Source organism: Mus musculus, chromosome 18 (genome assembly GCF_000001635.26).
Source record: "Mus musculus strain C57BL/6J chromosome 18, GRCm38.p6 C57BL/6J".
Lineage (NCBI taxonomy): Eukaryota > Metazoa > Chordata > Mammalia > Rodentia > Muridae > Mus > Mus musculus.
In genome coordinates this window covers 60,610,493-60,636,062 of record NC_000084.6, presented here as the reverse complement: position 1 = coordinate 60,636,062, position 25,570 = coordinate 60,610,493, and the positions used below count along the sequence as shown (strand labels likewise).

Sequence of the window (25,570 nt, the reverse complement as noted above, 5' to 3'; positions counted from 1 at the left end):
TTTTTGCCTTGAGCTGCATGTACACTTAATCCCTCGGTGACTCTACACTCATGTGTTAAGGGCTACAGTGCGCCAGGTGATGTAGCAGGTGTCGGAGGGAACCTCCCACTCTGTCAGCTTCTTCGTCCATCCATCGGCTTATCTCAGTAACTCTTTCCACTGCTGAGGGAGCGCAGCCCTGTGGATGGGCTGTGGCATCTAGACTGAGAGTTTTGGGGATTGGAACCTGACTTAGCTACTTGCTGGCTGTGTGAACTTGGCAGGTCACAGAAGCTTGGCTTCCTTATCTATGGAATGGGGTTAATAATAGCAACCCCCAGCCCCCATCTCCTGAGGAGTAAGATGTCTGGCTCCTGAGTAGGGTCGAATTAGTGAGGTGTTTGGAAGAACACCTGACACAGACGCTACGCAACCATAGTCTCTTATTACCCACACTTGTTTTTATTAGAAAAATTATTTATTTAATGTATGTGAGTACACTGTAGCTGTCTTCAGACACACCAGAAGAGGGCATCAGATCCCACTAAAGCTGGTTGTGAGCCACTGCGTGGTTGCTGGGAATTGAACTCAAGATCTCTGGAAGAGCAGTCAGTGTTCTTAACTGCTGAGCCATCTCTCCAGCCCCAACCCACACTGTTTTTATGTGCCTGGCACCGTGCCATGAGCAGAGGAAACTGCTCCAAAATATTCTTGTTTCAGAGAACCCTGAATGCCAGCCCTGGTCCAGCCTCTGACCTTTCACTCCACCCCCACTGCCCTAAGCCTGTTCTTAGAACTGTCCCAGCAACAGTCTTACGGGGATGGTCTCAATGGGTTTCTAGATCTATCTATCCTCAGCCGTTCTGCCTTCTTGCTTTCATGAGGCCTTGATGGATTGTCTCACTTAGGAAGCCAAGAACCAGGGAACAAGCCAAATACAATATAGAGACAGAAATAGATTGTAGGTGGGGAAGGGGTTCAGGTAAGGAGAAGGACCTTTAGGAAATGAAGGGCTTATCTTCTAGGGTTACTAATTCCCTCTCAGACTACTTTGGTCCTCTACCTATAGAATCAGACCCTGCGATCCAGGTATGTCTATAATCTCAGCACTTGGGGTGGAGGTTGGGGAGAGGCAAAAGGATGTGAGTTGGAGGTTAACCAGGGCTACACAGTGAGAATATGCTAAAAAGAAAATAGACAGGGGTGGCTCTGGAGAGATGGCTCAGTAGATAAGAACACTTGTTGCTTTTGCAGAGGACCTGGGTTCAGTTCTCAGCACTCACATGGTAGGTGACAACCATCCATAACTCCCAGTTATAGGGGACCCAATACCTTCTTCTGGCTTCAGTGGGCACCAGACACTCATGTGGTACACATACATACATGCAGGTAAAACACTATACCAATAAAATAATTTTTGCTGTTGTTTTGCTTTCAAGACAGGGGTTCTCTTTGTAGCTCTGGTTGTCCTGCCTCTGTCTCCAGAGTGTTAGGATTAAAAGTATGCACCACCACCACTCAGCAAAAGTTAAAATGCTTTAAATATTTTTTTTTTAAAAAGGAGGGCCAAAGATGTAGAGTACTTGCCTACTATGTACAAGGCCTTTGATGTAACTCTTAGCATCACATAAAGTGAGTGTGGTGCCATGCACATAGTAGGAGGTAGAGACAGGAGAATCAGAAGACCAAGACCATCCATCCTTGGCTACTTGACCACCTTGAGGCTTGTGTGAGCTAGAAACCAATGAAAGAAAAAGACGAAAGAGAAGTGGGGGCTTATAAATAGGAAAAAGAAAAGAAGGGAAGGAGACAAGAAGAGAAGCTCAGATCCCGTGATGACTGTGGGGGAGTGTCAAGGACTACACGTCTGGACACTGTCGTGTGGATGTGCTCTGCTGGGTGGGTACCTCTGTAAGCCCTTGCCTCTTCACTTCCTTGATAACCACACAGTAGGTGCTTCTGCTCTTCCAGTATGTAAATGGCAGTCATTGGCCCTGAATGTTTGGTTTGCAAGCATCTACAGAGCCTGGAGAGCCAGCAAGAGGCTGAAAGCTTGCACTCTGCCTACCTCCCTGGGAAGCTCAGGGCAGGCAGTTCGGCTACAGCAGCAGCAGCAGCAGCAGCAGCAGTGTGTGTGTGTGTGTGTGTGTGTGTGTGTGTGTGTGTGTGTGTGTGATGTGTGTGTATGTATATATCTGTGTGTATGTCTGTGTGTTAAAGATGGAGAGACAGACAGAGAGAAAGAGAGGATCAGAGAGATTTTGAACCAGGATCTGACTCAAAGCCAGCATCCTTCCTCTAGTATGCAGAGAGCAGCAGAAAGGACATGAGAGGCCCCCAGGTCACAGATTCTGTACTATATTTTCAGAAGTTGGCAGTAGAAGAAGCCAGGGATGTCTGGTCAGGTACTGGTACTGCACAGCATCTGATAATACAACTGGGCTCTGAGGCTGAAGCATACAGGTGCCTTGGTCCAGTTAGGGCCTCCCTTCTGACCAGAGCTCCAAGCTACACTGGAAAAAAGTGTGGTCTGTGGCCTTCATAGCTTTGGCTAGCAGAGCTCAGAGCTTGTAGCCATGAGGATGGATCCCATCACTGCTGAGAAGGACTGGCCTTCTCCTGCCCACACAGATGGGCTCAGCATCTCCAGGGGGCTGTGAAGTCCTCAGATCCAAGGTTTGTAGCTGTTAAGAATGCTAGCTAAGAACACTCACTGATCCTGGCAGCCTTTGTTCCCACCCTGTAACCCTTCTTGTCCAAAACTCTAGACGTGGTATCAAGCCTTCTTGTCTTCAACCCTGACAACACTCCCCTGTCACCCTCCTTGAGAGATAGAGGTAAAGGGCTCAGACCAATACCTACTAGACACTTAGGTGGCAGTGCCTGCTATTGTGCTTATGAGTCCCTGAGGCTCTGGGCACCCAAGAACCATAGGCTTGCTGGGACCCCTGCTCTGTCCCTTCCTTGGTTGGAAACCTTCCCTCCTTGGGAGAGCTTTGAATTGGAGGGTTCCTGCCAACCCCTCCCTCCTGGCTTGGCAGCTTGAAGACAAAGCTAGCCAAAAATATTTGTGTGGGTGGCGGAAAGTTAACTTTTCCGCCTCTCTCTTCTTTCCTGGAAACCGTGGCCACTGTCAAATACAGCAAAACAGAAGCAGAGATGGAGCGGGCGAGGCCCCCACATGGAGTCAGAGAGCTCTGCCCCCGCCCTTCACCCACTCCCGCTGCCTCCTGCCATCTGGTTCTGTGACAGGGTAGGGGTGGGTGGCTAGGCATACTGAAAATCACAGATCTGTGATGCCAGAGTCCTATGTGGCCCTTCTAGCACTGGCTGCCTGAGTTGCATTCTGACCTTGGAGAAAACTGACTCCAGAGGGCGGGAGAACCCTGGCTAGGCTCATGCAGAAGCTAGTAGTAGCCCCTTTGTGAGAGTCTAAAGCCTGAGAGATTCCAGTGGCAGGAATCTGGCAGCTGCTGGTAAGCAAGCAGGGTCCTGGAGTGGAGTGGAGACCTGAGGCTATTGTTATCAAGCTTGAGGTCTAGCCTCCTGATGGAAAGTGTCAGAGCTAGGTATGACTCCCAGCTGGGATACTTTACTTAGTGGAGTCTCATTTTCCTTCGCTCTGGAATGACTTATAGAAGCATCTGTCCGGTACTTGCGGTGTTCCACTAAGTGAACACCCAGGATGGAGCGGGTACCCAATCCTGGGAGCTCCCTTCTTCCCGGACCCTGCTGCATGGACTAATCAGTGCTTGGTTCTCTCTCTGATCAGGGCTCGTGTTTGCCTTTCCCCTGCTTGGCTCTAATCTGCCAGAGGTCTTGATAGTGTGCTTATCTCCCAGTCTACCTACCAATCTCTTCTGGCACAGCCCCAGCTAGGGTCCAGCACCTCTACTCAGGCTGCTACAACTGGAATGTGTGGCTCCAGCTTGGGATAGAAGCCTAAGGGCCACAGGTGGTCAGGCTTGGCCCCACTATCATCAAGCCAGCAGGCTTCAATAAATTCTCACCGGCCTGGGGCAGTTGGCACATGAGTATGTGCCCGCAGGAGCCCTCTCTCCGTCTCCTAATAGACAGTTCGCACGGTTGAGCAGTGGTAGAATGACGTCTTTCAACGCAATCCGTTCACTCCGAGGGTGCCTCCAGGCATAACTGGCCAAGTGCCCTGCCTCAAGATGGCTACCTGCTCGACCAAAAAGGTCTTGTTCATATCCTACTCTGCATCTCCTCAAAGGATTTCCAAACTTTTGACCCCAGTGTGGGACTCTCCTATTCACTGGGACCCCAGAGGGATCTATCTGCCCACTGCACATCTTCCCCTGGAAATCTAAAGATCAGCCACCCCCTTGTTTGACTAAACACCTGCACCTTCCTGTTTGTTCCCAACCTCCATGAACACAGTCATGTGTCCTCAGAGCCAGGAACCTGCGTGGCACCCTGTATGCCTCCCCCTTCTCCACACCTACTCTCCATCTGCTAGGCTCGTCAGCTCTTCTGCCTGAGTACCCTCCATTCATCCCCTCCACCCCCCATCCTCAGCCCTTAGAGGAAACTCCCACCCTCCCCTGATTACCATCCTTTGTAACATTTACAAGTGATTATACTATCATTACTACTATTTCCTCATCATTCGCAGTTCTCCCTGACACAGCGGTTCCCAACCCCTGTTGAATGACCCTTTTATAGGGGCCCTAAGATGGTCAGAAAACACATCATGACTCATAACAGTAGCAAAATTACAGTTATAAAGTAGCAAGAGAATAATTTGATGGTTGGAAGGAGGGTCACCACAACATGGGGACCTGTACTAAAGGGTCACACAGGAAGGTTAGGATTCACTGCCCTAACAGATATGGAAACTTCATGATCTAGAGCACCATACCTTCATCTACCCTATATGTCCGAGGAGTACTTACCGTGTCTGAAATAGAATAGTGGCCTGATACATTTCTGTGGGATATAAGAGTAGCCCACATGAAATAAGTGACGGCTCAGAAAGTGTGCTCAACGCTCTGTGTGTATTTTCTCATAGAACCCTGTACACAATTAAACTGGAGTTGATCCTTCATTTGAAGTGCCTGGGACCAGAAGGGTTTCAGATTTTAGACTTTTTTAGATTGGGGGGGGATTTGCATATGCATAATGAGATAGCTTTGTGGATAAGAAGAGGAGTCTAAAATTAAATTGAATTTCTGTTTCGTACATATCTTATACCCAGCCTGAAGGCCATTTTACATGAGTTATTTTTTTTAAACTGTGCTTTCATGTTTACTGTGACTTCATCCCCAAGTCCAGGGATGGGATTTGGACGGGTGGCAACAGGATGCTGCTGAGAAAGTTTTGGGGTTTGGGGTTTTCCGATCTGGGTTGCTCAAGCTAGCTTACAATGTGCATCTTACAAATGGGGGAGGGGAGACTCAGAGACTAACACACAGACTGCAAGGCTGGATTCTGGCTCAAAGTCCAGCACGTGTAAACAGACCATTGTGTTGGCTCTTATGACCAGCTGTGTACCCTAGTCTTGTACCCCCCCCACCCCCCACCCCCCAACCCTGCTATCCCTGTGATTCCTGTGGTGTGTGTACCTTTGGTGGGACGTGAAAGAATTCTTTTTTAGGTGGTGCTCAGATGAGTGTTTTAAAATAACTAGATATTTATTTAATGTGTGCAGGGAAGGGGATAACTTGGCACGATGTGCTTGTGGTTTTCCTGCAATTATTGCTCAAGATAAGTCTAAAGTAACAGAAGTTATGTTATTTAAAGTGGATTGAAGGGAAACATTAAGTAAATAAGTGTCAGGTAGCCTAAGGATAGGGTATGAATAGCATACTACAAGCCTGAACTCCTGGAAACACTTCCCTGTGGAGGAGTGGGAACCGTACCTCAAGTCCTAGCCAGCTCTTGAGGTTGGCTATTCAAGGGTGGACTGGTCTCAGTGATTCCATTCAGAACACTCAGTGAGCTCTCTGGTATATTGTATCTTCTCTTTCCTATACAGATAGCCCGCTCTGAAGGGGCCATCCTAACAGAACTCAGGAGGATAAGGAAAAAGTATTGGACTTCGTCTTTACCCAGCCTAGAAAGAACTTGCCTTACCCCTCAGCTAGATCTCACTCCAGCCCTGTGTGTCAGCAGAAGAAGGTGAATCTGCAGAGAACCCAAGGAGACCTTGAGAGGACCCAGGAGCAAGATTCACTCACCCCGAGCCAGGCAGTGGTGGTTGCTGGGCACTGCCAAGGAGGGGGCCATAATGCTGGGTGCTCACTTCCCACCCCCGCCCCTTGGAGCCAGCGAGGGAAGGGCTGCCCCTTGCACCTTCCAGATCCCTGATGGGAGCTACAGGTGCCTGGCTCTGGAAGCTGAGGAGAGCAGTAGTGAAGACGGCTTGCAGGGAGAGGTGAGGCTGGTGGACCTGGAAGAAGAGGGGACCAGCCAAAGCAGAGCCAACCATGGGACACCACCATTATCCAGAGCCCCGGCCATAATCCAGCCATCCAGCTGTCACAGGGAGGCACGAGGTGGTTTCCAGCGCAGTGACAGGCCAAGCCATGACTGGGATGTGGTACAGGCCCGGAAAGTGATGACAGCCAGTGGCAGCAGCAGCCCTGTGCCCAGGGTGGCCCAGAAACCAGGTAAGCTTATAGGTCATAGAAAACCCCAGTGGTTCTTAATCAGGGTCTGTTGGAGCTTGTATTCCTAGGATGGTTAACGATTATCACAAGTCTCCCAGAATGTCCAGATCTTCAACTGTGGAGAGATGGGAACCCGGGCTGTATGTGTATGTAGTTCCAGCTGTTTGTCAGAGAGAAGGCAACAGAAGAAAGCCCCGATCTCACTTGGTTAACAAAAATCCCACTCCTCCTCATCCCCATCTGCCCTTTTACCGTTACTGGTAACAACTTGGCTGTGAAGTCCCAAGCATCCGATTGGGCAGGTCCCCCTCACCAAGCCTACAGAGCTCAGCAGTAGCTCTAGACAAACAGACGACACCCTAACAGAGAGTCATGGCTTCCCAGTTGCTGACAGGGCAGACACCGAAGACTTTCATGTAAGCTGACCTCAGTGGGGAAACTGAGACTCAGAACATATTGAACGTGTTCCGGTCTCTTAGCATATTGACGGCTTGGCTAGCCTTAGGGTCCTCACCCAGGCCTTGGTTTTTCCATCTGTCAGAGATGGATGACAAAGGAGCGATAGGGCCATGTCACCTGGATTTCATCAGGATCCAATGACAGCTTGATGAGGCCTGGGGCCCACGAGTGCTGGAGTCTGCAGGGCAGGCAGGGTGAGACAAGAGAATCCACTCTGATTCACCGGTGGCAATGGAAACGCTCGCTCGCTCGCTCTAGGGGGTTCGCACTTGGCAAGGGGATGGTCAGGAGCTGAGCCATGATCTGCACAGGCAGGAAAGCTGCTGCCAGCAGGTCCCCAGGGTGCAGAGTGGGGTGAGGGGGGCAGTCCTGGGAGGGCTTGTGCGTCAAGAGACTGAAGGAACACTTCATTTCTCTGCAGGCGTTGCTGACGCCAGAGCTGGCATCTCGCCAACCTTCTCACCCACTCTGCTTTCTGCAGTAATTCTCTCCAGGCTCTGATCATCCTCTTTGGACATAGTTCCCGCCCAGGCATGGGTTATGCAGACAGAAAGAGCCGGGTAGGAGCAGTGAGGAGCTTTCAGGAGCTCTAAACAGAGAGGACGATTCCAGAATCAGTCTGAGTATGAGTCCTCAGGAACCTGAGTCCCATTGTAACGGTTCCCTTCCCTTACCAGGGGAACATCTGGGTTAGGAGGCAGGGATAATGAGTCTCAGCCCAGTGTTCTCAGCCCTAACAAGTCCCTTCTCTTTTGGTGAGCTCATTTTTTTTCCCCAATCTGTGAAAATAGAATAAAAGCAGGAGCTGTTGAGAGAATGCCATGATCTTAGCTGTGACTGTTTTGGAAAATCTACAGTGCTCTAGGTAGCTGTGTAAAATGAAATGGAAACAGTCATTACTAGCTGAATAGTACAATCACTGTTGGTAGAGCTGTGTGTGCAGAGTCTGCTGGGCTAACAGCATCAGCGTGTGTCTCACAGAAGAGCCCATTACAGAGCTCAGGGATGAATGTAAGTGGCTGGTCCAGGATGGGACTAGCATGTTCAGCCATGGTTGTTTGACTACAGGGCTTGTGGATTCTATTCCGAGAGTGTGCTTTCAAAATACCCTGGAATCCTAGTGATGGCGGGTACAGTAGGAAGGAGAAAAGATCGCCATTGACTGCCTTGTTGGCATCTCACATCCAGTGGGTCATTGGATGCCATCTTACTCTCTGCCTTACAGTGAGACAACTGAGACTCAGAGATTCAAGTCACCTGTCCCAGTCACACAGTCATTGTCAACCCCGAGACTCAGTGTGTCCTTTACATAAACAGCCCAATTCATTTGTCTCTTTTACCGTCCATCCAGTTGGTCTGAACCTTCTAGAGACAGAAGGGCAGGAGGGGGCCTCAGGAGAAGGGACAGGTAAGACACTCCTCAGAGGAAGCTGGCTCTTGCTGAGAAGTGGAGATCTGGGTGGTCTTGGATCTAAATCTCAATGGCCTTTCTGCTCCCTGGGGATAGGGAGTGGCAGGTCCTTTCCCTCTGCTTGGAGAGTGGGAGGGAAATGAAGTCTGGGGAGCTGCCAGGTTATTAGCAGCTTAGGGTTTCCTCTCCAAGCTTCCTCTCATTACAGAGCGGATCATAGGCATCTTCAGACAATCACACCCATCCTTCCGCTATTAAACCTGGCTTTCTGGAGTGCTGCCTGGCAGCCTCACGGCCAAGCCATTCATCTTCTGCCTTGGGCACCATTACAGACCTCTATCTGGGATTGGTGGGTGCTGGTACCCGCTGAGCTGGGCAGAGCAGGGTCTTTGTCAGGCAAGAAGGGGCTGCAGCCTCACGTTCAGGATCTGCGCCACCAGTAGCTGAGAGAAGTCTGATCTAGGAAGATGATCAGGCCTCTGCCAAACACTAGATTGCCTACAGTTCAAGAAAGAGCTCTACACTCCAGCCGTCTTCTCTGCAGAGTCTCAGCTGGTTGAAACCCCCCCCCCCCCCCCCCCCGGCAGAGTGTTGAGTTTGCTGTGCCAGTGGAGACAGAAGCAGAGAAACAGAAAAACGATTTGTGCAAAGTCACAACATTGGAACCCAGGCTTCTGCTTCTGTTCTCAGCTCTAGGTTCCGGGTTGAATGTTGTGTACAGATTACTTCACTGAATTCTCAGAATATAAAGTTCAGACATGACACTGCTTCCTACTCTTCTTCCCCGCCCTCCCCCATTTTTTTTCCATTTTGAGACAGTCTTGCTATATAGCCTGGCTGGCCTAAATTTTGCTAAGGAACCTTGAACTGCTTCCTCTCCAGTGCTGGAATTACAGGCATGCCTTGCATACTTGCTTTCTCATTTCTGCGTTCCAGATGAGGAAACTAAGCATTCAGAATTTAAGAGACTTGTGACTTGAAGCCTCACAGCCTGTAGATGGAGGAACTGAGATTTGAACCCTGAGAGGTCTTGGGCCTATGCTTTTAAATAACTCTTTTTGCTGCTTCGTCTCCATGGAGACAAGGAAACAGGCTGTGATCTTCCACCCACCTGGGCCTGGAAAATGGTTGTTCAGGTTCTGAGAGTACGTGGGGGATCCAGCCAAGCCACATTCTTCTCCGTCATAACAGGCAGACCTGTGGTCCACCGCGGACCAGGTTCTCCTTTTTCCGTGGCCATTTGGTGGTGAGAATATCTAGAGGATTCGGGGGCCTTTGCCACTCTGGTAGACACTGCCTTGAGCCTTGGATGGGCAGGAGGATTGGAGCATGGGCGTGGCTTGTAAGATAAGTCTGGCTGCATCCATCTTCATTAGCAGAGGAAACTGAACCATGTTCATTTTATTAAGCAGAGAACTGACAGAGTCTGGTCAAGGTCAAGGAGCCAAGGCCAAAGCCCCCGTCCCTTAGGTTTCTAGGGAAGAGCAGATGGCACTGGAGGCTGGGCAGGGAGCCCCACACCCTGGTGACTTTAACAAGAAGATGATAGTGAAGAGTACCACTCACAGGTTCACATATGCTGTGCTGTCCGATCAAACATACATGCCACTTACATCCATGGACACATGTCTACACCATGATGTGGACATGCCACATTCTCAGACAAATACTATCTATATACCTTTAAATTTACACATATGTGAATGCCCTCAAACCCTGGCATGCATATATATATATATATGCAGTGGGCATAAACTGGCATACACCCTCCCAAACAACCCCTCATCCATCAAACCACAGTACATGTGTGCAAGTGTCTTGGGTACAATTGGATAGCTTCCATCCCACCTCAGGGCATGGGGCAGATACTCTTAAGTGTTCTCACTCAAGTACACAGGTTCTCTCCTGTAGACATGGGTTAAACCACGCCCTTTTCTCCTTTTCCTCTGCTAACCACTCCTGGTCTCTCCTCCATCATATCCACTCTTGTACAGCCACTGTCACACACCCCCACACAGACTGAACCACTTTCTCTCCCCGCTTCTTCTTCTCATCTCTTTCTCTTTCACAACCACCCACGCAGTAATCCTAGCTGCTCTCTCTTCCTCTCACCCACACACTCTGTTTCCTGGATTTCCACAGGCTCGGCTGTAGCCACCTCCCCAGTGCATGCGATGGGAAAAAGCAATCTCTTGCCTGGTGCCATCTCCAGGATAACTTCTTGTCTCTCACCCAGCACAACAGGAGAAGAGTGACCACAGGTCAGGGAAATGCCCTGATGCCCACAAAGCCAGGCAGAGGGATGGAAAGGGCCAGAGAGGATTTGTCTCCTCAGTAAGCTGACTGCTTCCACTCAGAGCCAGGGACAGCCTTAAACAGGAACATCTTTGGGTCTGTGCTTTAGAGAGCCGTCGTATTTCTGAGTTCCTTTAACGGTAACCTAAACACAGTTCTTGAAGGCAGGTGACAGACACTGGAGCCACCCTGTCTAAAGGAGTGATCAACGAGTGTGGTCTTCCTTCAGACTTGCTGGGGATAACGAAGGTGCTGGTTAACCAGTCTTGTTTCTAAGTCCACCAACCGCTCCCCACAGGATCTGCGCTGGAATGTGCGAATATAGACTTTTAACTGCAGTGCGTGTGATGTTCCCACTGAAGCACGGTGACGATTGCCACGGCCTCTGCTGAGCTCAGCCTGGATGGTGTTTTGCAAAAGCTGGGGAATCAAAAGCCTTGTATAGACCACACAGCATCTCTGCCCTTGTTGCTGATAGTTAATTAAGTCAGGGGAAGACAACAGGCTGGTGACAGCTCTCCTTAAGCCTCTCTGCTTAAGCCCCACCAAAGAAGACAGTTACTCTGTAGTTTCTGGGCTGGAACAAGTGGAGTGAGGTGTCAACGGTTATCACTTGAGGGGACAGTGGAGGGGAGGGAAAGAGAAAGTCGCAAAGAGATGGCGGTCATGGAAAAACTGAGTGAGAATTTAAGGTCAGAACTACAGACCTAGAGATACACAGTAAGAGGAAACAGAGGAACAGGGGCAGCCAAAAGTGAGGTGCGTAGAGAGAGAGAGAGAGCAGGAATCCGCCCGGAGGTGAGGCCTTGGCCACAGGGGGACAAGAGAAAGGGGGGTCGTACCCCGGGGTGGGGGGCTGGCGCTGGGCGGGGCGCTGAGGGGCGGCGCTAGGGCCCGGGGGAGCGCTCGGCAGGAGAGCGGTGCCCGCCCAGCGCCCGCGGCTCCCGCTTGGGTCCCCTTCAGCCTCTAGCGGCTAGGACCTTGCTTAGGGCGCTGAGTGGGCGCCGCCGCTGGGCGGGGTGCAGGGATCTCGGGGCGGGGCTCACGCACGGACGTAGCCAGGTGAGCCAAGGCGGCGGCGCCCGGGAGCTCGGGGACCGCGCACGGCTGCTGGAGGTGAGTGGGGGGGCTCGGGGCTGGCGGGGCGCCCAGTGAGCCTCGCCCTTGCCACCTGCGCAGCTGCTCGCAACTCCCCAGAGGAAGGTGACGCATCTGGGCTCCAGTCTCTGTATTCAGGGTGACCTTTGCCAAGTTGCTTCTGCACGGAGCCTCAGTTTCCCAATCTGTACATTACAGGCTGGGGAGATCTCAGGGCTCTCCAGCAGCTCGGAAACGGGAGGACGCCCTGTTCCGGGGTACCACCTTCCCGAGTTGTGTGGGCTCCAGCTGTCGTGTCCTCCGCAAGCCTGCCGTTGTTGGGGGTGATGCAGCACCCAGGCTCACTCATGGGCACCAGCCCTAGCTCTAAGCCCCTCTGGGAAATCCGGCTGCAGGACCCAGGAGCCTGAGCGTGAACGGACGTGGGCGCCTGTGGAGGCAGCAGGATCGACTGTGCCGGCCAGCACCTTAGTTTCCCGCGGGAGGAACGGCCCAGCAGAGGGGGGCTGCTGTAGTGCTGGTGCGCAGGTTAGCCACACTGCCACACCGCTGAGACCTCCAGGGCCTGATTCCATCTGAGGAAATCAAGATCTTTATAAAGTCCCCCAAGGGACTCCTGAGTTTTCCTCGCCTGATTTTCACAGCACTGATATTCTGTTCCTCCTTTCGTTTAACTATTAGAAAGGGCCGACTCCTTTCTGACACTACACCGTGGAATGATGGGAGGGGGGAGGTACCGCCTAGGGCCTTGGAAAGACCTCTGAGGAATCTAGGCAAAAGGTCTCCACGTCCTCGCTCAACCCCAAGTTCTGGGCTTAACTCAGGATGGAGATAGGCGCTTCTGTGCTCCACATCTGGGTTTTCCAGACGTTGGCTAACAGCTAAGTGAGAAGCCGCAGGTGGCCCTCTAGCAAGTAGGATCCTGACGTGCCCCTCCCCTCTCCAGATCCCAGAGAGGGTAGGTAGGTCGGTGGCCCTAGGGGGCAGCTGCATTATAGACCCAGGTACCTCGGTGGTCTGAGGGACGGTCTTGTTGCTTTGGAAAGTGGGAGATGAAACTTGATGCTTGTCAGGAGGGAGGGTACAGTGAGCTGTCTTGCCTGCAGCCAGCCTGCCCTGTCAAGTGACCGAGACCTGGCCTCGATCCACGTTTGGGGTGGGGTGGGGGGTGCTGAGGCATAAACTGAAGCTGATGACTCCTCTCTCTCTCAGCGGGAGGCCAAAATCCCTGTCAGGAACCGACCTGCCTTTGGCTAGTTCCAGCATCTTTCAAGTTTGGTGCTGGAAGAACTAGCGGCAAATATTTGCTGCTGGACCACCAAGGTTTCCAGGCCCCAATTTATAGCCTGCCCTCACTTTGCAAGCCGCACCCTACCTCCTGCACCCTTTTAAACTAAGTTAGGACCCAGTCAGTGTTTGCACAATGAAAATCAGGGCTTTAACTCTTAACTCTTTCCCTCCCTGGCCAGCTCTTGTCCTTCTATAAGGTAGACAAAAAACAAAAACAAAACAAAACAAACAAACAAACAAAACCAAAACCTTTTTTTGGTTGTGCCTTGTTTCTGGCTAGCCAGCTTTGCCCTGTCTCCCCATCACAGTGAACCAAGCTTGCGGACTCTTTTTAATGGGCAGCCTAGCTCATCTCCGTCTTCTGAGTTGGGGAGACTGGCCAGGCAGGAAGAGTTTGCCAGGGCCCTTCTGCAGGCAGAAGGCAGCAGGACCCTCTCTCTCTCTGGGGGTGTGAGTTGGTGGAGGGCAGGGATGACATTTTAATACAGGGGATGGTCACAGCACCCTAGAGCACCTGGAAGGCGGGAAGGCACACAGTGGCCTTTTCTCTGTCCTTTAAGTCTTCAGGATTCCCTGAGCCCTTGCTAGGTGAGAAGTACACACATCACAGGCCCCCTACCAAGGTTGCCTCCCCACAGCCCTGGGGCCTGGCCTGGGAGGCACCCTTTCCTCTAGGGCAGCTCCTAGGCTTCCAGACATGAGCTCATCGGAGAGCAGTTGATGCCAGGAAGGGAGGGACTGAGGGGAAGCAGTCAGGGCTGCCCAGATTGGGATACCATGGGCTCTAAGAAGTAGAGTGGGCACTGTTGTCAAAGACTTGCAGGCTCTGCCCCATTGTGATGAGGAAGCAGGATCATAACAGCATAGGGGAGATCAGCCAGGAGAGGATGGAGCCAGGCTCAACTCTCCAGCTCTATGGTGCCAGGCTGATCTCTGCTACCTGTTGGCTTGCCAAGTGACCTTGGGTAAATCCCTTGCCTGCCTGGAACCTCGGTAGCCCTGGCTAGCAAGGAAGAGGGAAGGGTCCATAGGAACTAGGTTATAGTAGAAGCCAGGACAGAGCAGATTCTCCCCATAGGAGCTTGTATGTGCATATACACATGTGTATATACAGCGTACACACATACATAGGTTGGGCTTTTCTTTTTTCTTTTTTTCCGAGACGTGGTCTTACTGTGTAGCTCTTGCTGGTCTGACCCTTGCTGTGACGCTCAGACCGGCATTGAACTTGTGATCCCTCTGTTTTAGCCTGCTGAGTGCTGAAATTACAACAGATGTGTGCTGCCTTCCCTGGCTAGAAGCTAGCTGCTTAGTCTACATTTTAAAATGACATTTATTTACTTGTGTGTGTGCGTGTATGTGGCACATTATGTCTGTGTGTGATGCATACATGCACATAGCATGTGTAAGGAGGTCTATAGTAGTTCTCTCCTTCAGTGTTGGTCCTAGAGATTGTATTCAGGTCATCTCCTTTATCTAATGGAAGCCTTTTGTTTTAGTGGAATGAATGAAACACCCGAAGAGGGATGAGTAAGTCAATAAGATAATTTTTGAGGGGGTATAGCATTGAAAGAAGCCATGTAGTTGGGATAGAGAGCAGGCCGGGAGGGGGCGTCCTTTGTGGCTGGGGTGTGCTTATCAAGGTCCAGTGTGGCATGGAAGTCTAGATTTGAAGGGTGGTCAGGGCTTCTTGGAGAAAGTGGTACCCAGAGGCTTTGAGGGCACTGGGCTTGGGTGTGGGAGGATGCTGCAGGGGATGGTGGGTGGAACACGCTCAGAGCTGGGTGTGGGTGGTGTGTGTTGGTTGCAGGTTGTACCCACCCATCCGCCCCACTCCAGGCTTTCAAATGCAGGCCATAGGAGTTGGGCCTGAGATCTGGCCAGAGGGAGGGCTGATCAGCCTCTGGAGAGATTCTGTGAGTTAGGACAGTGTGTATATAGGGCCCTTTGTGAACTGTTTCTGGACACTAGACACTGGGGCTCAGTTGCTACCCCGTGTGACTGGAGGAGGAGTCTACATGGCAACAGCCCCCAGGCCCTGTAATTCCAGAGGCTTACCCAAAGCCGTTTTTCTGGAATGAAACCCTTCCCCAACTGGCTGCTGCTGGCATTCCATCACTCTGGTTCATCTTTTCCATTCAGTAAAGCAGCTCAGGGTAGGTCTGTGCTGACCCTGCCCTGCCCTGTTCACCTCCCTGGATGTCACAGTCTATCTGTGTGTCACCTGCTTCTCCCGCATGGGCTGGCCCATGAGTGCTGCGGTCAAACTTTGGGGTTTCATCCCTGGCTGCCTGAGCGCTCACGAGCACATTATGTAATCCCCCCTGGATTCTTGTTTCCTCGTCTATAAAGCAGAGACAATGCTAGGCCTTGTACTGTTATGAAAATGGAGCGAGTTCATGGTGAATGCCTAAAAAATGAGCTACTACTTATTAATAGTACTCCCGTGTTTTGATCTCTGTTAAAATAGCAAGCCCTTGAGCAGATGGCCTCTTGCCTAAGGCTCCTCATATCTCCGTGTAAATTTCTTCTTTGCATTTGGCCAGGGTGTTTTGGAGATGGCATGATGAGCCAGCACAATAGATAGGATCTGGACTAAGCTTTAGGGGTAGCTCATAGGCAAGTGGTCAGAAACAGTTAGATGAGGCCATGGTTGGGACAGTGGACTGACATGTTGTTGTTGTTGTTACTACGTTCCAAGAGCTCTATGAAACCAGCCTTACAGTTTTACGAGTGGGAAACTGAGGCACAGAGTGGCTAGTTCAGTGAGCTCCAATATCATGTAGCTACAAACCCAACTAGTTTGATCCCTACAGACCTCGAGTTTTACTACTGTGTAACATAGTCCAGAGAGGCCAAGACAGCTTCTCTAGATCATGCAGTGGAGTTGGGGGATGGGGAAGCACTGATTAAAAAGTAGACTGTCATGCGCATGAGGGCCAGACTTGCCACCACCCAGCCTCTGGCCATTTGGCTTCCAGTGCCCCAGATGCCCTGTTCTTCCCCGGCCTCCTGCTGAAAGCCCTATCTACCACCCCGGGTCTGGACCTGAATCCCGAATCCATGTGTGTGCTCAGCCACAGCCACTCCCTCCTCTCTCTCCTGCGCTTCTCCCAGCACCCAGGCAGATGGTGCTCTCATTGAGCGTGGGTGGGCCTGAAACTCAGCTGTTGGCTTCTAGCTGTGCCAAGGAAGTCTAGTGTCACCGTGCACTGGTTGTGTGGCCTCGAAAGAGAGCCTGTCCTTCTCTGGGCAGTGGGAGAGGAAGGGAATGAGTGGAAGCTTTCTTTGAAGCTTTAGAAATCTTACTCCGCTTTCTGCTCCCACACAAAACCTGGCAAAACAGTCCTGGGGACCCCACACCGAGAGGTGATGTGGTCTGTAACAGCCACTGAGCCTCAGAGAGCAGCAGAGGTCCCGGTCCAGTCATCTTCAAAGTGCTGTTCTTTAACAGCTTCACTGGTTGGTTGAGATTGCATGGTGCCGGGGGGTGAAAGCTTTGCAGTGACGGTGTGAACAGTTCACTCCTCCGTTCTCTTTTCCCAGTCAAACAAATGTTTGTTCAACTATAGACCAGGCACGGGAGGTCATAGCCGATGTCTCTGCCCTGTTAGGGCAGAGCAGACCGATATTAAAACAAACATGGAATCTGATGAGTTTGGAGGATATCTTGAGGATGGTATGGTGAGAATGTCACTCCCAGCGGATAGAGAGGCTTGCCACCTCCAAGCATCCCAAGTGTGGTCAGAAAGGCACAGCTTATGGGGTGAGGGCAGAAAGGACTCAAGGCAGGGAGAGCAAGGGACAAAGGCCCTGAGGTGAGAAAAGGTATGGTACCTCCAATGAGCCTTTAATGAAGGCCAGTGAGGCTGGAGAGTTAGGGGGATGAGGCATCCCGAGGAGAAGTGCATCATGGGGTCAGTGGAGATAGACATCTGGGTCTGGAGCCCCAGTAGGATTTGAGGGAGATGCTGGTCTCTCTGGTGCTGTGCCAAAGGCTGCCTGCATCTTTTCTAGGATGGGTGCTATCAGTGGGCCCCACACCCAGCTACTTCATAGATGGTTGCTCACAGAGCACCTAATGCCATCTCTCTCTCTGCCTGGACCACTGTGGTTGTTTCTGAATGGACTCCATCAGGGTATGGTGGTCCAGCAGCCACAGGTCAGAGCATGTCCTTGGCCAGGCAGTGCAGAGGCCCCTGAAGCCAAAACCCTGGAATGTTGGTTTGGATGCTTGTGCTCTGAGCCAAGATCTGCCGAAGCCCATTCCTTTGGCTGTTTCCCAACCTGTACCCTAGAGAATTTCTGCTCTTGAAGCTGGGCGTGTGGATGCTGCAGCGACATCACCCCAGAAGCTAGTTGGAAATGCAGGTTCAAGGGCCCTGCATTGTTCCCTGTGCTCCAGAGGAGAGAATTGTTCTAGGCCAGCCATTTTTAAACTTGGAAAGAGTCAACGTCCATGGAAGCTTCCTCCCTCTTCAAGGTTTTACGTATAATCTTTCCAGACCCCTCTCTCTCTTTTACTCCTTAAGAACTTGGCTACTGGCCTCTAAGCACCCTTAATTCTCTGGGGTTCCTTTTCTTGAGAGTGTAGAAATGTGGGCTAGCTGGGAGGGCAGTTGGCAGGCCACAGCCCTGTGACATGATTCCTGCTCGTTCCCCTTTGGTGTCCTGCCCTCTTCCCTTTCGGATCCCTGAAAGGGTAACTGGTACTATTCTTAGCAGGTCAGGATGGGGAGGAGAGAACATACTGGTCCATTATTTATGTCTCTTTGTCAACAGGATTACATTCAGGGCTCCCAGGACATGGCCCTTCCAGCATGGCCTTCGTCACTGTTGTGACAAGCACATCTATTATGTAGCCCTGAGGTGAGAAAGTGCTTGGCACCAGGAAGGAAGGATCCCAGGACCCCAAACCTGGCATAAGGTGTTGGGGAGCCCACACCCAGAAGCAACATGGTCTGCAAAGGCCCCTGAGCCCAAGGAAACAGCTGAGCAGAGCCCTGACCCCGACCATCTTGAAAATTCCACTCCCAAATAATCACTCTCGTTGAGTGAGATCGCATGGTGCTACAGAGGGGGAAGGCTCTGCCATCGGACTGTCACTCCCGTTTAGGCTTGTCAACCTTGTGCTGGTGACTGGAATGTGAGATATAGTGGTGATGAACCTGGGATGTGGTTCGGTGGGTAGAGTGCTGGCCTAGCATGTCGAAGCCCCGGGTTCAATTCTCTGTGTCACGTAGCCTGGATGTAGTGGTACATATCTACAATCCCAGCACTCGGGAAGTAGATGCGGGAGATGTAGGAGGATGTAGGAAGGTGTTCAAAGCCATCCTTAAGCACACAACGAGTTTAGGCCAGCCCGAGATACAAAAGACACGTATGCAGTTATATGTATGCAACATGTATGTGCACTGACAAGTGACAAGACTCCCTGCTTCAACAAGCTAGTGTGTTAGCCAGAGCCCATGCACACCACCATTATTGGTACATGAGCCCCAAGCCTGATGATGGGTGCACTTTGTATATGTGATGAACCCTTGCAACCACCTAACAGGGTAGGAGTTTGAAGATTGTTAGAGGCTCAGCAGATTCAAGGCTTGCTGAAGATTTTCATAGCTCATGATCAGGTTGGTTAGGGAAAAAGGAAATGATTGTTTTCGATCAAATGCTAACAAATAAGGCCAGGGATTTGGGGACCCTGTCCATGGCTCAGTGAGAGAGATACTACTGTGTTCGGAGATTAACTGATTGAGATTGTCCCGTTGCTAGGAAACCTTGAGTTGTTGAAGAAGTCACGTGTGTCAAGAGTTTTCATGAACTTGGAATAAAGGCCAGTTACCCTGTGGCTAAAGTCAAACTATAAGGGATGAGTGGGGTAAGGCCAGAGGTGGCAGAGCTTGGAAGGCTCTGCAGAGGCTCTGGCTGGAAGCCAAAGACAGCATGCTATGAAATCCTGGGAGGAGGGATGGCTTCTCTGTGCCCCTCTCCGCTTCTTGCTTTTTGTTTTAGTTTATTTTTGAGACAGGGTCTTGCTATGTATCCCTGGCTGACTTCAAATTTATGGCAATCCTACCCACCTCTACCTTCTGAAGGCTGTGGGTACAAGCGTGCACCACCACACGCGGCCACTGCCTCAGTTTTCTAGCCTGTAGAATGATGTAACAATCCCTGCTCTGCCTGTATTTCTGATGAATGAGAAGTGCTAGGGAGACTGAGTGTCTCCAGTAAGTACTTAGAGGATGGTCTATATTTACTATATAACATTGTACATATACCTAGATCCTTTTTAAAACTAAGTTTTCTACTTAGCATATAAAATAGCTAGGTTTCATTATGGCATTATCAAACCCAGCACAGCACATGTCACAGGTTCATACATGTCAGTGAACATTGCTCATACACATCCCATGTGATCGATCATCTTTTCCCATAGTGCATGCTATTGATTGTGGTTTTGGCTACTATTAAAGGCATCATATGCCAGACCACAGTCTAGGTGTTTGTCTGTGTGTTTGCTAGCTATAAACCTAATAGATGGATTGTTGGGCTTCGAAAGCTCATTGAGTCTCTTACCTGGCTGTGTGCTAGCGTCCCTCAGGTGGACCCATGGGTCTAGACTGGAGCCCAGGAATTGGCATATGGACCACCTACAAGTTCTGATCTAGGCAGGATAAAAAAAGGAACTTGCTGAGGCCTTACATGGCACTCGGTGCCAGGCTGAGGCTGTTCTACTCCTTATCTGCCCCGATCCCTGCCCTGGAAAGAAGCCAGAGCAGCCGTCTCCACTGATGATGCTGATGGTGGCTGCTGACCCCCTCGGTGCTGTGCAGATGCTTAACGGGGCTAAGATGTGTGGTAGGGGTGGGAAGACAGACATTGTCAGGAACAGTGACCTCTCCTGGGACACCTGGGACAGGTGGTAGGTCTTATTGCATTCCCGAAGAGAGAAGTGCTGACTGACAGTGGAGAGTCATGGGATTCAAAACATATCATTGTGTCACTCCTAGTCAGTCTCCAGCAGCGAGCGCCCTCCATGCAAGCATTGCTTGGTAACTCGGTCACCTAGAGAGTAGGTGGGATGGAGGGACGCATAACCTCCCACGAGGTATGTACTTCTTCCCCATGTGCCCATGGTAGCCTGCTGCATGAGCACGGGGTTCTTCCATGGATATGCCTGCAGGTGCTCACGTGTCTCTGTCCTGCCCACTCTATTTACTGTGTGTGCGCGCGACTGGGTGGGCTCTGTTGCCTGTCATACAGATTTGAAGCAGGCAGAGCCTCTGCGTGGGGGGCCTGTGTGCAAGAGGAGGGGGAGGGATGTGTTGCCACCCGCTGAAGTATGGCCAGCATTAAGGAAAAGAAGGAGATCCCAAAGACAAAAAGTTAAAAGGCTGGTAGGAAAGGCAGTTTTCTTGTTTGCGTATGATATAGCCTGCCTCAGGACCTTAGCATGAGCTGTCCCTCCACCAAGCCACTCTCCCCACCCCAGATGCCCATGTCTCACCAGCCCCCCACCTTCCCCCTGGCTTCACTCGGCTTTCTCTGTGAAGATGACGTTGATTGTCATGGCTACCTTTGCAAGTCGTTCTCCACAGGCTCAGAATTACATGCGTATTCATTATCTTGCCCCCTCACTAAAATTCACACATTTTGTGCTACTTTTTTTCACGGCTGTGGACAATGTATAATTTATACAATAAATATCGGTTGAATTCAGGAGTCTGCATATATGTATGCTTAGTTTCTTTAAATTGTCTGATTATCCTCTCCCTAAGACGTGACGTGACATACCCAAGGCCAAAGGCTCAGCGTGTGTTTTCCAGGACACATTTGAAACTTACATAGATAGCTATGAAGATGTTAAGAACCAGAGTCCCACCCAAGACGCTTGGCATCCACTAGAGCTGAGAGGCACCATTCTCTGGCAAGCATCAGACAGTGTTTGATCCCCAGTTTGAGGAGTGGGTAAACTAGGTACAGGAATTAGCTCAAGGCCACCCACATGCAACAGGACAGACATCAGACTCAAGCGTCCATCTTGACCTCCTGTGTTCTTTTGTAGTTTGAGGAAATGAGAAGGAAGGACTGGTTGATTTGGCAACTCTGTAGGATTCCTGTTAGGTCCAGGGTGCAGTTAGGCCTGGAAGTTGATGAGTGGCATTGAAGTGTGTGTGGTTGCGCCAGCATCTTCTAGCTCTCTGGAGTCCTGATGCTTTCTTGGGGATGCATGCCCAGCCAGAACCAATCTATGCAGGCTGCCTCTTCCCCACTACAATTTTGGACCTGGGGGCATACCCTTGGTAGGCCTGGCAGGTGAACTGTTCTTTTCTGCTATGGTACTTTGACTAGGGGTTGCTTCTGGGGTCCTCTGGGCAGTGGAAATGGGTGGTGAGACTACACTTGGTTGTAGATGGAACAGAGGCTGGCTGGGGAAGAAAGGCAGAGGGGGTGAGGAACCAAGAGCCCCAGCCTTGGAAGGCTCTCCAGAGCTGGTAAAGGCTGGAGTTAACTCCTGGAGAGAGAGAGAGAGAGAGAGAGAGAGAGAGAGAGAGAGAGAGAGAGAGAGAGAGAGAGAGAGAGAGAGAGAGAGGCGGGAGAGGGTGCCATCATGTAGACCCGTTTGCCACCACTCTTAGCTACTTAGCTTTGTTTTATTAAGGAGGGAGCTGAGACTCACTCAGAGATGCAGAGATTTACAAAGGGTGGATGATTGCTAACCTGTTTGCACAGTAGGTGGAAGGGTGGAAGGGTGGACTACCTGGAGGAGGCACCAGCTGACAGGGTGGAAGTGTGAAGGCAGGTACTGGAGATCCACAGCTGACTTTCTAGCCTAATGCCATAGGGAATCAATCCTCCAATCCTTCAGAGCCTCGGGTTGTTTATCTTTAAAATGAAGGTAATAATATTTGCAGCCTACAAGGATAAAGTACAATATTGGAGGGACGATTATGTATATAGGAGGAAGCCATGGTATATGGATGTGGTGTGTGGGCAGCTACTTGAGAAACCAGGGCACCTTAGCTCCTGACAGGTTTGCTGTAGTGACCACTGTGGCTGCCATACCATAGGGACTCCCAGCACCTGTCACCTGTGACCAAGCTGGAGCTCCAGTTTGGTCTTCTATCCTCTGCGAGAGGCAGCCTCAAGCCCTATCCAGAAAAGGCACTGGGCAGAGCTGGTTTCCCATAGCTGTCTACCCCAGCGAGTAGCCAGAGTGCCAGCATGCTTGTGCCGTCACTCTCATTCCTCCTGTGTTTTTTTCTCCCGGGTTATTTATTTTTCTGAGAGGAAGGAATGTGGAGAATTTACCACAGGGCTGGCCTTCATTTTTTTTTTCCGGCTGCACAGCAGCGTCTTCTATATGAAGGAAGCAGCAGACACAGATGGCAGAGTGGAGGAGGCAGAGGGTCCTGGCTGACTGGGACGGAGAGGTGCGGGTTATATAACCACAAAGAAGCCCAAGGCAGATCCCACAGTGCATGTGGCCCAGGGCAGAGCCTCGAAGCTCCGGGGCTCCTGTGAAATGCTACCCGGCTCACTGCATGCAAACTGGACTCCAGGCAAGCCTGCTGTCATTTTTCTTCATCAACAGTTTCTTCTCTCCTTCTTGCTTTGGGGCATGGGGGTAGGTTAGGGACAGACTACCTTGGAGTCTTCTAGGCTCTGGAAACTTTCCCTGGTGCTTGGAGCATCCCTCGTGCTGTCCTCTACAGGAAGCCTTTGGATCGCTTTATCCTGATCTCCTCCTCAGGCTCTGTGTTCTCTCAGTACCTTGTGGAATATTCTTCTTCTCTGGTTTGACACAGCAACTTGAGGTTTCATCTCCTGTTCCACCCACAGGTTTGCTGTTTTTTCTTCAATGTCCCCTCACTCTCTAGGAACCACTCACTCTCCAGTCTAGAGTCCAGAAGAATCTAGAATTGGGCTCTAGGGCTGAGCGAGGAACACATGAGAATGTGTTGCATGTGGGGGGTGCTAGTCCTTTAGTCCACACATACTGAGCCCTATTACTGATAGCTCTGCCCGGGGTTAAGGCACTTAGCACAGCTATAGGCAGGCCTTGGTACAGCGCTCAGGAGAAAGGCCACCTCTTTGTGTGGGGCCCAGAGTGTGGCAGGCCCTGGATATGAGCCTGGATATGGTAAGGGAAAGTTCTCTTTCCTATCCTGGCTCGCCACTTTTCTGTCTCTGGACCTTTGTATCTCCGGGGTTATGTGTATGATCTGTCTTGTGCTCCCAAGTCTTCCAAGGGATATAATAGCCTGCAGGCCAGCCTTACCTCTCTTACAGGCCAGCCTTACCTCTCTTACAGGCCAGCCTTACCTCTCTTACAGGCCAGCCTTACCTCTCTTTCTTACAGGCCAGCCTTACCTCTCTTACAGGCCAGCCTTACCTCTCTTACAGGCCAGCCTTACCTCTCTTACAGGCCAGCCTTACCTCTCTTTCTTACAGGCCAGCCTTACTTCTCTTACAGGCCTGCCTTACCTCTCTTTCTTACAGGCCAGCCTTACCTCTCTGACAGGTTCTTGTCCTTCTAGGCCTGAACTTGCCTGTCTCTGGTTACCATTTTAGATTTTTTTTTCCTTTTTTGAGATAGGGTCTCCCTGTGTCACCACTCTGACCTGGAACTGGACATAGACCCGGCTGATCTGGAACTCATAGGGATCTCCCTTGCTCTGCCTCCAGAGGGTTAGGATGAACGGTGTGAGCCACCATGCCTGCCCTGTTTTTGTTTGGGTTTCAACATTTATTTATTTATTTATTTTATGTGTGTGGGTGTTTGACCTGCATGTATGTCTGTGCCCCAGGTGTGTGCAGTGTCCATGAAGGCCAGAAGAGAGTGCTAGGTCTCCAGGGATCGGAGTTACAGGTGGTTGATAGCCACCACGTGGGTGCTGGGAACCAAGTCCGGGTCTTCTGCAAAAGCAGCAGGTCCTGTAAACCTCTGAGACACTTTTTCCAGCCCCTTCTTTTTCTTAATAATTGATCAACTTTTTGACACCAGGTCTCACTCCGTAGTCTTCACTGCCCTGAAACTCATAGAGAGCCCCCCTGTCTCTGTCTCTGTCTCTGTCTCTGTCTCTGTCTCTGTCTCTGTCTCCTGAGATTAAGAGTCTACACCACTGTGCTGAGTCTCCTGTAGCCCAGCAGGCCTCAAGCCTGCTAGATATCCAACCAATCATGACCATGGACTTCTGCTCCTCCTGCCTCCGGCTCTCTAATGCTGAGATTACAGGCATGTGCCACCATGCCCTGTGTCACACACAGGGCTGGGGGATGTATACAAGGCCTTGGTGCGGGCCAGACAAGTGCTCCGCCTGGATCTGTCTCTCCATCCCGCTGGCTGCCATTTCTAAAATTCTGAAATCTACCCAGTATTCCTTAGAGATCTAGCCAAGGCAATCTAGGACAGGCAAGAGGAATGCTATGACAGCCAGGTCCTGCCAGGACCTTGCAGCAAGGCCTTGGTCAGCCAAGGGTCTTCAGGGTGCCTTTTACCTGCAGAGACAGCTACCGGCTGAACCCAGGGCCAGTCTTCCCTCTTCTGTCTGTGCCTGTGGCCTTTTTGACAGGAGAAGGGAACCAGGAGTTCCTGTAGAGCCCTCATCCTTCTGCTTCCTGCGAGTCCTCTTCCTGCTGTGAGGCCTCTGGGTCTAACTGGAGCAGAGGCTGCTACTGAGCCTTGGGGGATCGAGCGGGGTGTTCCTGGGTGGAATGGCAGGATTTAGAGGTGTGCTTGAATATTCTCTACAGGTGGAACTCCAAAGAGGGAGGCATCCCAGGCTGGGGATCAGCCTTACTGCTCCACATGCACTCGGTTCTATCTCTTGGCAACCACGAGGGCAGGGATGTATGATCTAGCCTTCGTTGCCTTTCTCCTCCTTTCTTAGCTGGCCATCAGAAGCAATCCTTGGTGAACTGCTGTGAGGATTTGAGGAGAAAGCCTTGAGCCTTTGTTCGCAGCATCTGGAGCTCAGCAGTCAGTGACAGCTGTCATTGTCACTGAGGGTGTGGGCAGAGAGGAGTGAAGGTGTGAAGCATATGTAGCCCTGCCCTTGGGGCCAGGCTATGTGGGCGACTGAAGACCCAGACCCTGGATGTCATGAAACAAAAACATTGGGAGGGTCACCCTGAGTGTGGTCCACAGCTCGGTTTCCAACTGGTCATGTGACTTTTCCAAGACGCAGCACCTCTGCAAGATGGGTCTTTTCTGAGGTAGAGGTGAGGTCACCGGCAGCCTCAGGGCTGCCGTGAGGGTGAAGCACGGTCCTGTCAGAGTCCCTAGCGGACAGCAAGCCCTCCCTGAAGTGTGACTGCTCCACAAGTCATGATGCCCTGGGCTGTGCAGAATGCTGACAGGTAGGGAAGTCTTTAGGGAGGGGCTGGTCACATTAAAATTGGG

At 51.1% G+C, this 25,570-nt stretch overlaps 1 protein-coding gene across 11 annotated transcripts in view; it reads left to right on the top strand.

The window, feature by feature from the left end:
• The window catches only part of Synpo (synaptopodin), a 66,193-nt gene that overhangs the window by 24,111 nt on the left and 16,512 nt on the right, over nt 1-25,570 (top strand). For 4 of the 11 annotated variants that reach the window (XM_006525471.2, XM_006525472.4, XM_006525468.4 and 1 more), the window contains one exon: nt 5,978-6,611. In XM_006525471.2, the coding sequence (XP_006525534.1) occupies nt 6,230-6,611 (382 nt within the window). In that variant the 5' untranslated portion in view covers nt 5,978-6,229. Of the gene's footprint in view, nt 1-5,977; nt 6,612-11,494; nt 11,575-11,714; nt 11,893-22,579; nt 22,599-22,647; nt 22,728-23,745; nt 25,528-25,570 lie in introns of those variants that run through there. The other 7 variants (XM_006525476.1, XM_006525475.3, XM_030250254.1 and 4 more) reach the window with 7 other exon arrangements.